Source organism: Ostrinia nubilalis, chromosome 8, assembly GCF_963855985.1.
Source record: "Ostrinia nubilalis chromosome 8, ilOstNubi1.1, whole genome shotgun sequence".
Classification (NCBI taxonomy): domain Eukaryota; kingdom Metazoa; phylum Arthropoda; class Insecta; order Lepidoptera; family Crambidae; genus Ostrinia; species Ostrinia nubilalis.
In genome coordinates, this window is record NC_087095.1 from 2029202 (window position 1) to 2046054 (window position 16853).

The 16853-nt window shown below is 37.5% G+C and overlaps 1 protein-coding gene across 1 annotated transcript in view; it reads left to right on the forward strand.

Annotated features, from left to right (window-relative positions):
• LOC135074111 (centaurin-gamma-1A) overlaps positions 1-16853 on the forward strand; it is a 337729-nt gene that overhangs the window by 263182 nt on the left and 57694 nt on the right. The window contains exons 2-3 of the mRNA XM_063968417.1: positions 4521-4667; positions 7125-7210. Of these exons, the coding sequence (XP_063824487.1) occupies positions 4521-4667; positions 7125-7210 (233 nt within the window). The remainder of the gene's footprint in view (positions 1-4520; positions 4668-7124; positions 7211-16853) is intronic.

A 16853-nucleotide genomic window follows, 5' to 3' on the forward strand; every position in this document is an offset into this window, starting at 1 on the left:
ACACTGTGTGATTATGAGGGTCATAAATTCAGTGTGTTGTGACGTTAATAAAGTTACTTTTAAGTTCTTATTACGCGAGGAATAGAGTTTGTTTTAAGATGAGGCCGATTGATTAAGCTGGCCCACTATGAATGACACGATATTTTTTTTATAATCTTATCGCGATGTCATCTTCTTCATTCGATGTAATCGTCCATCCTTGTAGTTCTGGACCGCATAACGCCTAATTGGTTCAACAATTTATTTATAATTATTATCCAAATTGTGTTAAATTACTATGTTTGAACCAAATAAACAATATTTCGTTCTTTCTTTCTTATTCGATAAATCATTTTCCATAGTAACAGTTCGTTCTTAAAGGAAAAGTTATGCCAAGTTTTTCATAAGTTATACAAGTTTATTTGGCCTCTCTAGAGCTGAGAGAAATGGAATCAGATTCAAAATCTTAAATTGTTTTTGTATATTAAGTCTTTTCAAGGCATAGAAAAATACTTTTAGGTAGCCCTAACGCAATTTTTCAGTTACTCGTAATGCATTTTTTACAAAGGTGAATTTTACTTGATCCTGGATGGTCAATTGATTTCTTCTACTCAAAATATGTTAGCAATGTTACTTACCTACGACTTAGGAAGTCATCAGAGGAATTGTCGGCATGCGACTAGTCGCAATTCGTCGCGCATGCGACCGTGTCGCAATGTCGGTACATTGTCACGGATGACTTGTTGTGGCCACGAAATTAGCGGCTAACGAAAGCGTCTCTTTGTCATATTTGTAACAAGATATTGAAAGAAAAAGAAAGGAAGAAGAAAGAAAGATTTATTTATTTATTTAGTCCAAAATCCAAAATATTGAAATTAAAAAAACCTTTTCCCGATTCAGGACTATTCCCATCTCTCGTTCCCACCGTGAAACTCCTGTGTAGCCAGGATTTACAGCTTGACCGTCAATAAAAACCCAACCACTGAAGGAAGGAATTATTACAGTTTAATATGTAATAGTATAAAAAACATGTAGAGCGCGTAGTCAGTAAGTTGACACTATTGTTAATGTTACTTTAAAATGGATCCGCACAAGTAACATTTCATTTACAATCGTCTTCAAGATTCTTCAAAAGTCCATAGCCCAACAATCTGCTTCATTTTACCCACTCATTTCATGGATCAAAGGCAGTATTTCGCCATCACGGCACGTGCCGTTTCTTGCTAGAAAGTTGTCGACTTGTTACATATTTTACATTTTTTCCATTTTTTCCGTCGCAACCGTCGCTAACCGTCGCAGCAAAAACGCGAGTCCATGTTACGTGGGCTGACCTTTAAGGTTATGGAGGTAATTATCAGAGGTAATCGAGCGAAACATATTTCATTGGTATTTAAATGGTCGATAAGACCACGTGTTTGCATATAAATGTATTTTTGGCACTAGCCGGAAGTTTTGTAGGTTTACTGGGCCAGAAACCACGGATGTATTGTTACATTATTAATTAAATTAAATATTATTTAATTACTAATGTATATTGATTCCAGTTGAAATGAGCTACATTAGGTTTACCTAAGTCTTGATCCATCTATGGAGGTGCTTTTAGATGTGGTTACATAAATATGCATATCTATAAAAAGTTTGATAGTTTATGATAATAACAAAAAATACATTTATAGTTCCATCCTTCCCATACTTCATTTTTTTAAAATAATTCTACAAAGTCTAAGATAGGTATCGAATTTGAGAACAAGGTGTTACTTACTTACTCAATAACAAGCTCGATGTTAAGTTATGCGTGAAATGTCGGAAGTGGCGAGTGTTACACAACCTGTCTTCAGCTATGATTGACATGACATTAGCAGTTGTAACACTTGCAGTGTGATCTGTGATGTAACTTAGGAGACTGTGATACGGAGCGAAGGAGATTCTTAAGATGCTATTTAGAGGTGTGCGGCAAAAAACACTTACAGGGCAGATATGTACCATCCTAGACTGCATCCCACTTATCATCAGGTGCGATTGTGGTCAAATACCTGCCTTGTTATGCATAAAAAACAGCTACACGTGCTATCTGTACTTCTGCAGCTGCTTTCGAAACGAAACGCCATTACGCTAATTCCCATTGGTCTACTGTCATGTAAGTCACCTGAAATCAAAACCCTGGGGTCAGACTTCTAGAGCTGCCTTAATCAGGCAACTATAATGCCCGTTTTCACCATCAATCCCTAATTTTAAAGTGACCCCTATGGTAACACATAACAGGAATTTTGTTCACATAGCTGTCACCTAAAAATTAGGGATTGATGGTGAAAACGGGCATTACTTTTACAAACGACCCGCTATAATGTCAGCTGCGGTTTTCAAATTTGAAAACTCTAGGTTATTCTGTATACCTCAGTCGTCGTCCACAGTCTTAATACCAAGCATCTTTTTACATTACAATTACATCACACACAAGTCACAGATCACAATGACATAAAAAGTCTGAAACAATATATTCAACCTCTTCAACCTCTCATAATGCTTCTCTACATAATATTAGCAAATAGTCTATGCTATGACTTACGTGCTTCGAATATTTTAAGTTAACGAGGATCCCATGTTGCACCACTTCAAATGTTATGGACGTGGCTTTGTCTCCATTTTGCATGCATATTCAACGCTGTCACATATCTATACTAATCTATACTAATATTGTAAATGCGAAAGTAACTCTGTCTGTCTGTCTCTCTTTCACGCCTAAACCACTGAACCGATTTTAATGAAATTTGGCATAGAGATAGTTTGAGTCCGGGGAAAGGACATAGGATAGTTATGAAAACTTTATCGCGCGCGTCCCTGTTTCAAAAACCTTTATCCCGATTTTTCTGTGACAGACAAAATTCCACGCGGGCGAAGCCGCGGGCGGAATGCTAGTAGATGATATTTAGTTATAACTTTATTGCTCACAATATCGTACAAAAGGAAAATTAATGCCACGACATTCTCTTCCAGTGAACCCTTTGGGCCAAACAGAAAATTAGAGAGAAATGTAGGTATGTAATTTATCTTCCTAAAAAAATATCAACCGAATTGAGAACCACTTTTTGTTGAAGTCAGTTAAAAGTGTACTTGGTACTACCACAGAATAATAATAAGTACTGTACTACTTACTACACTAAATAATATAATAATCTTTGCAATGAAAAAAAAATCCTTCCTTTTCAGTGTTTTCCTAAATATTGTATAATTTCTTTCTACGACTTTTTAGTAGAGATAAGTCTTCTTAGGTAGTCCTATCATCTGATACTTAGCTCAAGTAGTCCTAGAACCTATGAACCATTCGAGAATACAGCCCGTATTCACAAACATTACTATGTGCGTGGACGCACAGGGTGACACACGAGCCAATCATAGAGCTCTATTCAAAGCTGTGCGTTCGATTTGCTGCTTCACTTAGGTTGAGTTGCACCACCAAACTTTGACCGTAACTATTACGATAACCGGTGAGTTTTGACAGATTTTTGACGTTTGTCAAAGTTAAAGTTAGATGGTGCAACCCAGCCTCGTTTGTGAATACTATACCTCTAGCATGAACAACTTTCGTCTTCGAATCGTTTGCGTACTCGATAAAATTCGATACTCAATCTACGAATTAAACGATAACGTGACAATTTTGATTCTCAAAATAAGTTTCGTGCAACCACATCTCATACTAAGTTCACTTTACGACACGTTCACAAGGACGCTGTTGTAGTTTTCTTACTAAATCTTTTGATGGCGATTCGAATACGCGAACGATTCGAACTCGAAAGTTTTTCGTGCTAGCCGTACGACATCGACAGCCCTTCGTCAATTTCCTTAACCGTATAGTTTTAAACTAGTTTACCAACAATGTTGTAATGTCCACGCTTCGCGGCGTAATGTGATAAAACCTGTTCGGTTTATCTAACCTGAGCCTGAGACAAGGAAGTAATGGGATACAGGTGAAAGCTTGACTATGGACGTTGTTCTTGATATTTAATTCGACTCAACTATATGTAATTTGCGTCTACCCTAACGAATAAGAAATAGAGATTGACCGAATATCATCGGAAACAAGTGCTTTTAGCACTAATAAGTTCCGAACTAAAAAGGAGATGATAAGAAAATAAAATATAGGTACACACAAAACCGATATTTTCCAAGTCAATTTGAATTTCCAGACATTGCCGGTTTTTGTGTAAAAAAATATTGTATAGTTCCAAAATACTGGACTGTCCTGTCGATGACATTGACAGTGGGGCGCCACCGTCAATACCGGATCGCTGGTTCAGATTTTTGCCATGTTGGAAACCATATAGTTGAACGATGGTAGCGCCCCCCTGTCATTGAGTTTGGTGGGACAGTTCAGCGTGGGTCATCTATAACATAAGCACGGACATCGGACATAAGTATGCCTCCGCCATCTGTTGGCAGCTTATAGAACTTTTATGACTCAACTACCACTCACTAGATGGCAGCGCTATAATTATTATGAAAATCCCAAAATTTTACTAAACTTTGTATTTTTTTTGTTTCAGATTCATTCGTCAATAGTCAAGAATGGACGGCATCAAGAGGAGTAACAGAACTGAGGGTGGGAGTGCTGGGTTCCCCAGACAGTGGGAAATCAGCACTAGTACACCGGTACCTCACTGGCGCGTATATGCAAGAGGAAAGTCCTGAAGGTATGAATTTCTTTAACCTTTTTTTGCTAATATGCCATAATTATTGCCAAAAAAGATAAAAAATATTTTACAAAGATGCTCTTAACGCCATCTAGTGAAAATTATTCTAACTGCTTCAAGCACACCCAAGCATTTGACAACATTTAGTTTGGCTACTCACCGCTAGATGGCGCTTATAGTGATACTTAGTTTAATATATTCCACTAGATGGCAGTGCTTCATTTATTTATTATACAATAGATGGCACTAGTGATTATTATAAGAGTTTTAAGTTTTTAGTTCATTGAACTTTTATGGGCAATCATTTTGGATTTCTGCGTGGGTGTGACACCATAAACCATGGAACAATTTTCGCCCACGGCAACATTTATTTCTCATGGGTACCATACCATAACATTATCTTCACAGAGGTAATTTCAGATGGCCTTTATAGTGGACTATTTTACCGACGTAAAAATCAGAGGAGTTTGTAAACCAACCACCTACGTAGTAGGTAACCACAAAATTGTAGGTACTTAATTTTTAAATAGGTAAACTATTTCTTTTAAACTGGGTTTTTTTGATAGGCTTATCTTAATATTTTTTTCATGGAAAACTGACTTTGTCTATCTACCTTTACCTTATTACATGTAATTAAGTAGGTAATTAAATTGTGCAATTAGGTCATGTAATCAATATGTTACGGCTAAAGATAGGTGTGAACATAAACTTAAGATTAGCCGGCTAAACTTAAGTTTATCTGCGAGAAGCAGCTAAAGTTCGATAACATGTTAGTTTGCGTCGTGATATTCCATCTTTAGCCGGCTAATGTGCACATTAGCCAAAACGAAAAGGCTAAAAATGTATTCGATGGGCGCGCCAGGCCGAGGGCTTGAGGAGGCGGTAGGGATACAACGAATAGCTCCATATTATTTAACAATTGTGAGTAGATATTGTTTTAAGTAATTAACACTGAAGATGTTTTATTTTGTAATTTTAAATACCTACTTACAGAAGATTCTGTAATTACCAAATGGTTCCTTATTATTTTATTTTAATGATAAGGTATGTATAGCCTGACCAGGAACATAAAAACCCTGGCATAGAGGCGCGTCAATTGCATTTGATAGTGCAACACTGAGTACAGTCGTACCTGTGTTAAATTAATAGGCTAACTTTATGTATCAGGATTCAGGATTACGGGCTAACTTGATATTTTCATGAATTAACGAAAAAATATTATTATAGGTAACCTGGTTTAAATAAATTAAATGAAAACATCAATCGAGATAGTAGGATTTATTTTATTATTCATCAATAATCAAATTCAGAACTTGAATATTCAACTGCAATGTCTACTCATGAACGCTTGAAACTCGGTACTTCTTTCCCAATTCCATAAAATTCAACACTTAGAAAGTGACAAAAAGCTTTAAAATAGGTAGTTGAAACAAACCACAGCTAATTTTCATAGTGGACTGTACTATACGATAAACATGTCAGTCAATTTGACACCCTTGTCGGAAAAATTATTCAATGAAAATATTGTCCGAACCCTTAGTATTTCTCTTCGACAAATACTTTAACACATTGTGAACCACTTTTCTTTCACGACTATAAAAAGATTTTAGCAATGTAATTCACAAAATCAATTGCGCACATTTAAAATAAAGTTTGTTTACACTTTGACAGCAATAGACTGACATGCAAGGTGACATGTCAATGAAGTTTTCAGTTACTGTTGCCATTAAAAGAAATTAGTACCATTAGTTTTCCGCAACATGGCGAGGTTTTTTATGTTCCTGGTCAGGCTATACCTAGATATTGGTTTAAGTAATTAATATTTTGTTATTGTAATAATTGTAATTTTAAATACCTACATAAGTACATAAAAGTATGTGTAATGAAAGTGATTATTTTTTAATAAAGTTTTCGTGTAAAAATAGTCCTTCTACATTTTTAGCCAAGGGCCTGCGGTTACACTTAAGTTTAGCCGGCTAAAGATAGAAGAAATTAACATTAACACCTCGTCAAAGATAAACTTAAGTTTAGCCGGCTAATCTTAAGTTTATGTTCACACATATCTTTAGCCGTAACAAATACATATCTATGTAAAAAGTTAATTATTATGTAGGTCATTGACGATAAATTAATGAATGAAGATTACACGAAATAGCAACTACGTATTGGTTAGGTAAATACATGATTGGATAGGATACATATTAGATTTTTTTTTTTATTAATTTATTAAAAGAAAAATATATTCTAAAGAATATTCTAAAAAAAAAATTATAGTTTTAGTAAGCATCTACGGTCAAAATACATAGTAGAAGCCGACATGGAATTTAAGAATATTGCAAATTAAACATAACTGTAAAAAACTTTTAAAAAATATCGAAAAATCGAATTGCCTAAGGTGGAAATCGAACCCACGACCTTTCGCTTGCCTAAGAAACTAACTTAAACATCTGTTTTCAGGCGGCCGCTTCAAGAAAGAAGTGATAATCGATGGGCACAGTTACCTTCTACTAATACGAGACGAAGGGGGACCACCAGAAATGCAGGTGAGTTTGAAACATCCTGAGTTAGAAGAAATATTGCTAGCCAAGATGGCTACCACATCACACACTCAATTGTTTAAAATATCCATTAGTTAAACTCGATATTCGGATCGATCTTCTTCTAAATATACATATAAAAGGAGAAACTCACTGACTGACTGCCATATCAACGCACTTGAAATTTGGAAGAGACGTAGCTTAGGTACCGTAGAGGTGCACTAAGAAGGGAATTCCCGAAATTCCCACGGGAACGGGAATTAGCATAAAAATCCTTTTGTATGAAAAATCTAAACAGCTTAAGTTAGACGCTTGAAATTTGGCATGCAGGTACCTTAGTAAACTTAAAGCTTAGTTACAACAGGATATTGCAAAATTCCCACGGGAACGGGAGTTAGCGGGAAAAAACATTTGTATTAAAAAATCTAAACCGCGTAAGATAGATGAAGGGGGTAAAACGGGATCCACGCGTACGATATCGCGGGCGGCCGCTAGTCAAATCATACATCGCTAAGTAAGTACCTACCTATTTACCTGCCATAAATATGATAGGGGTAGTAAATTATTAATTGATCATACTGTAGTATGTAGAGCTCAGTCGAAAACACTGGCGGATAGGAAGGCCTTTTAATTATTATGCTAAATTAAGTGAAATAGCTACTTGACAACGAAGTGATAACCAACAGAAATGTTTTCAGTACCGAAGCCTAGATATTACGATTAAACTCTACTAAATTTGCTACTTGTATTTGACTGCAATCGAACCTGATGTTAAGTGAGATGAAGTAATAGGATGGTTATAATGGAATCCGTAATTTTCTAGAACCAGAAAATGACCGCCACTAATTTCCGTAAAAGCAAATTGGTGCTATTAAATTGTTCTAACGTTCTAACAAACTACGGGGGTAATTAGAAGCTAATGCAAAGGGTAACAAACCCCCTGCTTGGAATCGAACGCCATAAAATATTCAACATGCCTACTGATTGGCTCGCATGTTGGCTGACAATGTCAGTTTTTCCACGGGGAAATGTCGTCAATAAACCCGGTGCCAGTTCTACTTGTATTTGGAAATAGTTCGACTGACCCAGAATTAGGCGGGTGAGTTTCCATTGTCTTGATATAGCTACCAAAATTACTAAATTATCGGACCAGTTGTGTGATATGCCTGTAGACATCCATTCATCGTGGGACTTCCATTAAAGTTGTTGTTAGTAATGCCAGAATTCATACTCTTACAACTCGTTGCGCTCGCAAAGTCGTTTCAGACACTGTTGGACAAAGGCCTTCCCCAAGTATTTTCACCTCGAAAGGCCTGCACCTGCACTGCCTGCATCCAGGTGCCTCCCGCAACCTTCCTTCACCAAATAATCGGTCCACCGAGTGGGAGATAAGCACATTAATACATTCCTTTTTTTACCTTCTTCTTAGTCGGGCACTCTTGCCAGAGTGGTCCTGGTTGCGCTGACGAGGTACACGGTGGGGTGTTCGATGTCTTCTCCGAGGGTACTCTTCTTGCGATGTGCTTCCATTTCTGACGGTTAGAGGCGTCACGAGTACACTGGACCACAGTGGACTCAGTAGCCTTCTGAAATTTTTAATTCATAGTATTTTACTAGCGTCACGACATTTTCATCGTGCTATAATGCAACCGCGCCGCGTGCATGGCGCTATCGATTCGTGCTATAAAGGTTTTAATAGACGCATCCATGTATTTACGCGACCCTCGTTTATGGTCGTGTCCCCTTTTATGCTGCTTTCAGTTTACGATATTTGAGCGTAGTGCGGCTTTATAATGGTGCTATTCGTGCCTGATATCTCTTTACAATACATAATATAATTGACAGTGGAAAAGGCAACGTTTTGAACTACACATATTTTAACATTATCTGTCGGCTCTTCTCTAGGTATTCCGACTTTAGTTTTGGACTTTATTTACTTATTAACAAACAGACTCAAAGGCTCATTTATAAAATCTTACTGTTCTGTCTGTAACATTATTATACATAGAGACGTGAAGTCTCTACATTATTTACCTATACAAAGGATGGCTCGAGCACTCAACTGATGAAAATCCTATCTCTTATCGATCAACGGTGTTAACGTGCGTGATGTTACAAATTAAAGCATAACAATATCAGCTTATTGAAAATGGGATCCACAGGTACTTACAAAATTAAATTGTGCAGTGCGTCAAATAAGTGGCTGTTGGTACTGTGGTTAAAATAGTCCAGTGTGAAACCCCCTTTAGCGGACTGACGTTTATGGCCCTTGTGAAACATGCACCAGTGATAGTTGATGCAACTCTTCAGTTTTACGACCTGTAAAAAGTTTTGAGAGCAAAGAGGGCGAGTTAACTTTATGCCTATCGTTACTCATTCGGTACCTACCAGTAATTCCATTTAACCAGTAAGGTACCTACCAGTTCGTTCGTTCGTTTCAGCCAAATGACGTCCACTGCTTTTCAAGGTTTTCCACAATGCACGGTCCTGCGCTCCCCGCATCCAGGCTCTTCCCGCGACCTTTACCAGATCGTCGGTCCACCTAGTAGGAGTACCTAGCAGTACTTCCATTTAACCAGTAAGAAAAACGCTAAGAGATCACTCTTCTGTGGTCCAATGGTAATTCTAGATTCAGAGCTTCTGAAATCGATCCTGCTGTGGGGAGCGGTTTAAAAAATCATCGTGTATTTCTTCAAGCTTGAATCAATATGCGCTAAAAAGAAAGGTGCTTTGGAGGGCTTCATTAAATCATTAGTCAGTCCGATGATTGTGCCATATCTGACTCTATGTGCTAGAGTAGTGACATCAGTTGTAGTAACAGCGCATACAACATTTTAGTGAAGGATGAGATTAGTTTCTGAACACATTTTGTTAATTAACAACCCTAATCAAAACTCAAAATAATTTGCTGTCCAAAAGTTACATAAGCTGAAAACTTCCATGCGAGTGGTTTACCGTACAGCTACGAGTATTTGCTAAGAACTCTAAAAAAGCATCAGGATCTACTCTTTATTCAGTTATTCTAGAACAGTCTTAAACAACGTTTGCATCAAAGTTTTACCGAAATAGGAGACACAATGGCTCTAAACGAATTCAATTATTTGGGCCGTCATTTCAACATTCATGGCATGGCCCGTTCCAAAGGAATGCAAGGACGCGGAGACATCCAGTCGGCCGCAGAAAAGAACCCAGATACAACTATTTGGACTGTATTTTGCAGACTTATATTTGGAAGACTTCTATTTATACCGTTTGTAATACTGCGGTTTTCTACTGATAAGGTCTGACTTTCTGAGATCATCTCAAAGGATCCGGTAGAGAATACCGCAAAACTGGACAGTCATGTCAGTCATGTGATGTGTGTTCACTCACATGTGTGTAAATCTTATCTGAGATTCGACGGATTAGCAAGCTGAAGTGGCAATGGGCAGGGCACATAGTGCGCAGAACTGACGGCCGATGGGGTAGCAAGGTTCTGGAGTGGAGGCCGCGTACCGGAAAACGCAGCGTGAGACGTCCACCCCCAAGGTGGACCGACGACATCATAAAGGTAGCAGATGAGATGATGATGATGATTTGAGATTCGAACTAAAAATTCGAACGGATCGGTTCTTTGTGGGACACTGCAAATACGGGATGTCACGTTATTGAACCACTTATAAACGGGATCCTGAAAAAGAGTACCTGCAAAAAACGGGATGTCTCTGTGGGAAGCCCTAGGTAAGCTATTTATGTCAAAGGATTCAAAGATTGACCCATTCATCATCATCATCTCAGCCATAGGACATCCACTGCTGAAAATAAGCCTCCCCAATGCTTTCCATATTGCCTAAAGATTGAACCATTAATTTAACAGAAATACCAATAGATAGGTACTTTGTTTTCGAGTATTTCGAATAACAAAACTGTGGGTGGAAAATGGTATAGTGAAACCTGACTCTATGTCGCTAGTTTTATCGGTAGGCGTGTAATTAGAACGCATTTTTATTGAGTTTGTCCACGCGTTTAGAAATAAAAGGCAAACGCTGTAGCTTCCAAACATGGTCAGATATTTAATTAATTAATATCGCCCACTTGCCAATAGTATTGTACAGTCTAACATATTTTATATGTCGTTGTCTAGCCCACGTTTAACTATCTGAGCATCATTATGTATGATTTGTATCTGGGTGCTGAATAATTTTCCTTAGAATGTCCTCAATTGGAAATAATTATGATAAACATATCAGAAGTGTAAAACGTAGTGTCTGGAATGTCTCTGAAAATACCTTTTTGGTATTTAATGAACCTGTCACAAATACTTTGGAAACCTGAGTGGCTGGAATATCTCTGAAAATACATTTTTGGTATTTTTATGAACCTGTCACAAATACTTTGTTGATGTTATATTGGGACGAAAGGTTGATCTATTTTTGCTCTCAAGTATACCAACCGCTCATCGAGTTAATAAATAGGACCTTATGTAGTCGCAACAAGTGCGGTTTTACGACTTTATTGTGTGGTGTATAGTGCTGCTGTACAGCAACTTCAGAACAAAAGGCTTTCCTACAGTCGCCCACTCCCGTCCTTCATACCATTGTTTATTCATAGCCTCATAAGATTATGGGGTGTTAATAAAATCGATAAAGGCTGTTCTTAGTTATAAAGGCTGGTCAGCTTAATGAAGATTATTGTTGTTTACAATTAATTTCGGCGAGTTGTTTTTCTTCTCTCGTGTAAGTTTTAACAACTGTGTTTATATTTCACTGTTAGTGTTCACTGTTCAGATTTTAGCCACCGTTGGCCTTAAATAAAAGATTTCAATATCGGTTCAGGCTATCGGGTACATAATTCCAGCCTGAAATTTTCCACCGATTCAAAATTCATTCAAAGGAGAGGGGGAAGTTTCCCTATTTGTATGAATGACGATCAAGGAACAACTCTCAAAAAAATTATTTTGCAGTATGGGTTTCACATGGGAACCAAACCCCCACCGGATCCAAAGTCCTGAACACGGAGTGGATTTACTTTTTGTTCTTTACTTGATTGAGATTTTCTTATTTTTCTTTATTAACTGGAAGTATGCCAAAAAGTACCTTCTACTCGTAGATACTTATTTTTTAAAATTATCCTACAAAACCTACAATTCCATGCCTTCCACCTTCGTTATTCGCTTGATTGGAGTCTAGGCCCTCGGTAAGGGCTTCAAGTCTGAACAAGCTGTGCCCCCGGCGTTGTTCGTCGATTTTAATTAACGCACAAGGATTATCGACTGCAGTGGAATTGGATTTATGCGTCTGCAGCGGATTTAGAGAGAATGGTTTTGGAACTTTAGACGTTTGATATTTAGAGTTGTGAGTAGAATCAGATAAGATTTTAGGTTCAATTCCCAAGGAGGGACATTTGGTAAGACAATACCCGTTAAAACCTGCTTAAATTAATTTAAACACAATACCTTTCAAGCTTGAATCAATCTAATTTGTCTGAAAAGAATGTATGACACTAGCATAAAGTGCTATAACCTTGTATAGTGTCTCACTACATATAAAAGATTAACTAAAATCAAGTGGCAGTGCGCGGGGCACATAGCTCGCAGAGCTGATGGCTGGGGCAGAAAAGTTCTGGAGTAGCGACCACGGGCTGGACTTGCCCACACTAGGTGGACCGACGATCTGATGAAGGTCGCGGGAAGTGCCTGGATGCGGGCAGCACAGGACTGGTCATTGTGGAAATCCTGATTGTCCAGCAGTGGACGTCATTCGGCTGAAACGACCGAACGATGAGGTTATCTGGCCCATTTATTGTCCTGAAGCAGTGGTAGGGTTAATACTGGGACGTGTAAAAATGCTTTTTTTAAGCCTATTTACAGAAATAAATGAGTTTTAATGAGTTTTAATCACAAAAATAACGATCGAGATGAAAAAACATCCCAAAAATAGGCATAGACAGGCTGTGCCCATTTATTTTGGCCGGTCATTCCGCCAGATGGCGACCGTGACGTCATCACATTACCGGGATTGCGTGACGTCATATCACACCCGAGCGAAATCTGATTGTTCCGGTATAACCCGCTAAATGTAGACCCTGACGTGGTCGACTACGGTGGCTATATTTATGGAGTTCAAAGGATATTCCCCTATTTTGATACTTTTAATTTAGAGTAGAGGGCTAGCTAAAAACCGTTTGGTTAGACGTAAAGTATCGCATTTCTAACAAAAGGAGGATGAAGTCGGTTAAAAATGACGTTACTCAATGCATAATTTATTAAATATTTCATCATTATCATCATCTCAGCCATAGGACGTCGACTGCTGAAAATAGGCCTCCCCCAATGCTTTCCATGTTGCTTGGTTGGTAGCGGCCTGCGTCCAGCGCCTTCCTGCTACCTTTACAATATCGTCGGTCCACCTACCAATTTATAAGTCTTCATAAATAATTTCATTTTACAATATCAGGTCCTAAAATGAAGCTAAAACTGTCACCAAAACAATTTCAAACGATAAGTCAGTGACGTAACCGCACACGCGTGGATCGCGTTCCCCGCAATAAACCCCAGGCCGCGTCATCCCGCATTATCCTGGATCAAAGGCCGCAAAGAGATTGTCCCGGGTTTAAACATAGTGGCCACTTAATGAAACTGAAATGTATCAGTTGGCCAAAATTACGACAATTTTATCTTAGGTGGTTTCTATAAAGGTCACTGTAGAACCTTTATGTGACCTTTAGCGTCATACTGAACAAAACAGAGTTGCACCTTTATAAAACTACCCTGACATAGCAAAAAATTTAAAGCTTTGTGAAAACAAAATTCCTACAGCATAGTGTTGTGCAGACACCACGTCAATTTATACGAAATTGGGACAGATTGAGCCCGCGGCGATAAATAGAATAACCCACCCTCCACGGCCCGAGGCACATGCAGCAATGTTGATAAAAGTTTAATTGGAATGGATGAAATGCTATTTGCGAATGTGGGTAATTTAATAACTACAAAGCAACGTTGCATGCTTATGCAAACTTTTTAGTTATGCAGATTTTTCATTGAAGCAGTTATCGGGACTCTAATAAAGCTTAAAGCAATGTTAAACTAGTGAAACAATTATAATTTGGTCTTCATCAAAGCCAAAATCATCTCACAGCTCCTAATTTCCAATATTTGACTATGATTTTATTTGAAAAAGCATTGCAATCGTCTATTAAGTTGTCTTTTCTACGGTGTCACAAACAGCCATTTCAGTTTTTTATACATTAAGTTGTATTGATTTGTAGGTTCTCGGTGCGTTGACCTAATTTTCTATTCTATCTTAAAGGAAATTTTCTGAGAAATCCCTTAAATTATTGTGTAACCTTTTGATTCAACAAGTGACAAAGACATCTTACCTAAGCTATTTATTCCTTTGTCTGCACAAAATCGTCGAACAAAATATATTTTTTGACATTGCGTTAAAGGGCACAGACCATATTTTCTATAATTCTCTTTCCTTTCTTTCACTACATGATCTGATTTTTACAGATTTTTACCACGATAGTGATATTTTGATGGATGATTCGCACGTTTTAAATTAACGGTCATGGCTGTAGATCATGCGAGTGAGAGTAATTGCTGTACTGGATTTTATGCACGCAAAAACTGTGGGGCATTTTTCCGACCCAGCTCACCCGGCGAATATGGCGTCGAGAGCACCTACATTCCGCCCCTTGGCTACGGGAACGTTTTAGAAAGCTAGTATTTAGCTGGAAATCTGTTTAGTTTATAACAGATATAAAGCTTAAATCTATACTTCTATACTATTATAAATGCGAAAGTACCTCTGTCTGTCTGTCTTGCTTTCACGCCTAAACCACTGAACCGATTTTGATGAAATTTGGCATAAAGATACCTAGTTTGAGTCCCGGGAAAGGACTTAGGATAGTTTTTATCCCAGTTTTTGAAACAGGGACGCGCGCGATAAAGTTTCTATGACAGACAAAATTCCACGCAGGCGAAGCTGCGGGCGGAAAGCTAGTCTTTACATGCTGATCGAATTTTGTGTTGTAACCTGTGTCACATATTAGTACTGCCCGTAGCCTAATCATCATCATCATCATTTCAGCCATAGGACGTCCACTGCTGAACATAGGCCTGCCCCATTGACCTTATTGACCGGTTGGCAGCGGCCTGCATCCAGCGCTTTCCTGCTACCTTTATGAGGTCGTCGTCGTGGCCTAATGGTTGATCTCAATATTGTGACACCTTAAAATATTACAATGAGTCTTCAAATGCACACAATCCATCATTAGCTCATACAATACTCTTCATTGTGATTTGCATTGTTATGGCAATAAATGCACATCTAGGTACATTAAAGGTAACGTTATGTGTCAATCTGAAAGTTATACAATTAAAGTAAGTTACTGTAACGAAATGGCTGTTTCAGATCACAATGTCTGATGAGGAGACACTTGTGACACTTCTAAATTATTCGTAAAGGTATCTACTGTAACTTTATATTCAATTTTGTTTGTTGTTGAAAACAAATAAAATACAATACCAACACATCACAATTTAGAGCATAGAGCTCTCACAGAACGGTAAACAAATCAATCGCATGTGCTGTAATAGTTTTCCAAAGGGACTGCTTTCTAGTTTGAATAGGACATCATGCGGGCTTGGAGTAGGTACGTTGTTGAAATACAATGCAACACGCATGTACATGGTGTTGATATTTTGTGTATGGGTATCATTTAATTGCTAAAGCTGACAAAGGTTTGGGTAAAAAACTCATTTATTTTAGCAAATAGGCTTTTAAAAAATTTTATAAAAAAAAATAAAACCGACTCCAAAAAACCTACACTAAAAAGTAGAAAAATAAATACTAATTACCTACTTATTTATTAGGACGAATTATTAATATTTATGTAGGTATACCATGATTGATACTTCTGGAGTCGGTGCCAAGATTATGAAACATGTAAAGTTTGCCTGCACCGACTCCAAAATTATCAATCATGGTATACCTACATAAATATTAATAATTCGTCCTAATAAATAAGTAGGTAATTAGTATTTATTTTTCTACTTTTTAGTGTAGGTTTTTTGGAGTCGGTTTTATTTTTAGGGTTCCGTACCTCAAAAGGAAAAAACGGAACCCTTATAGGATCACTTTGTTGTCCGTCTGTCCGTCCGTCTGTCAAGACCCTTTATCTCAAGAACGCGTGAACGTATCAAGCTGAAATTCACATGAAATACTTAGGTCTATTGTCCCTTTAAGCTGTGAAAATATCAAACTTCTAAGCCAAGCCAATCAAAAGATACAGCCGATTATGTCGATATTTTCAACAAATTTTCGACACTCGCAAAGGAATCAAAACCTACAGGATACTTCCCGTAAACTCAGAATCTTGAAATTTGGCATAAAGCATTGTCATATAATGCAAATATAGGAAAAATTGCGAAAATTACATTTTTTTAGTTATATAATATAATAAAAATATTTTAATAAAATGAAACTTACTACCTTTTTCTCACGAACGAATAAAGGTATCAAATTGAAATTTATACCAAATACCTAGATCTATTGTCCCTTTAAGAAGTAAAAAAATCAAACTTCTAAGTTAACGCGATCAAAAGATACAGCAGTTTATACCGACACCTTAGACGAATTTCCGTCACACGCTAGGGAATCAAAAC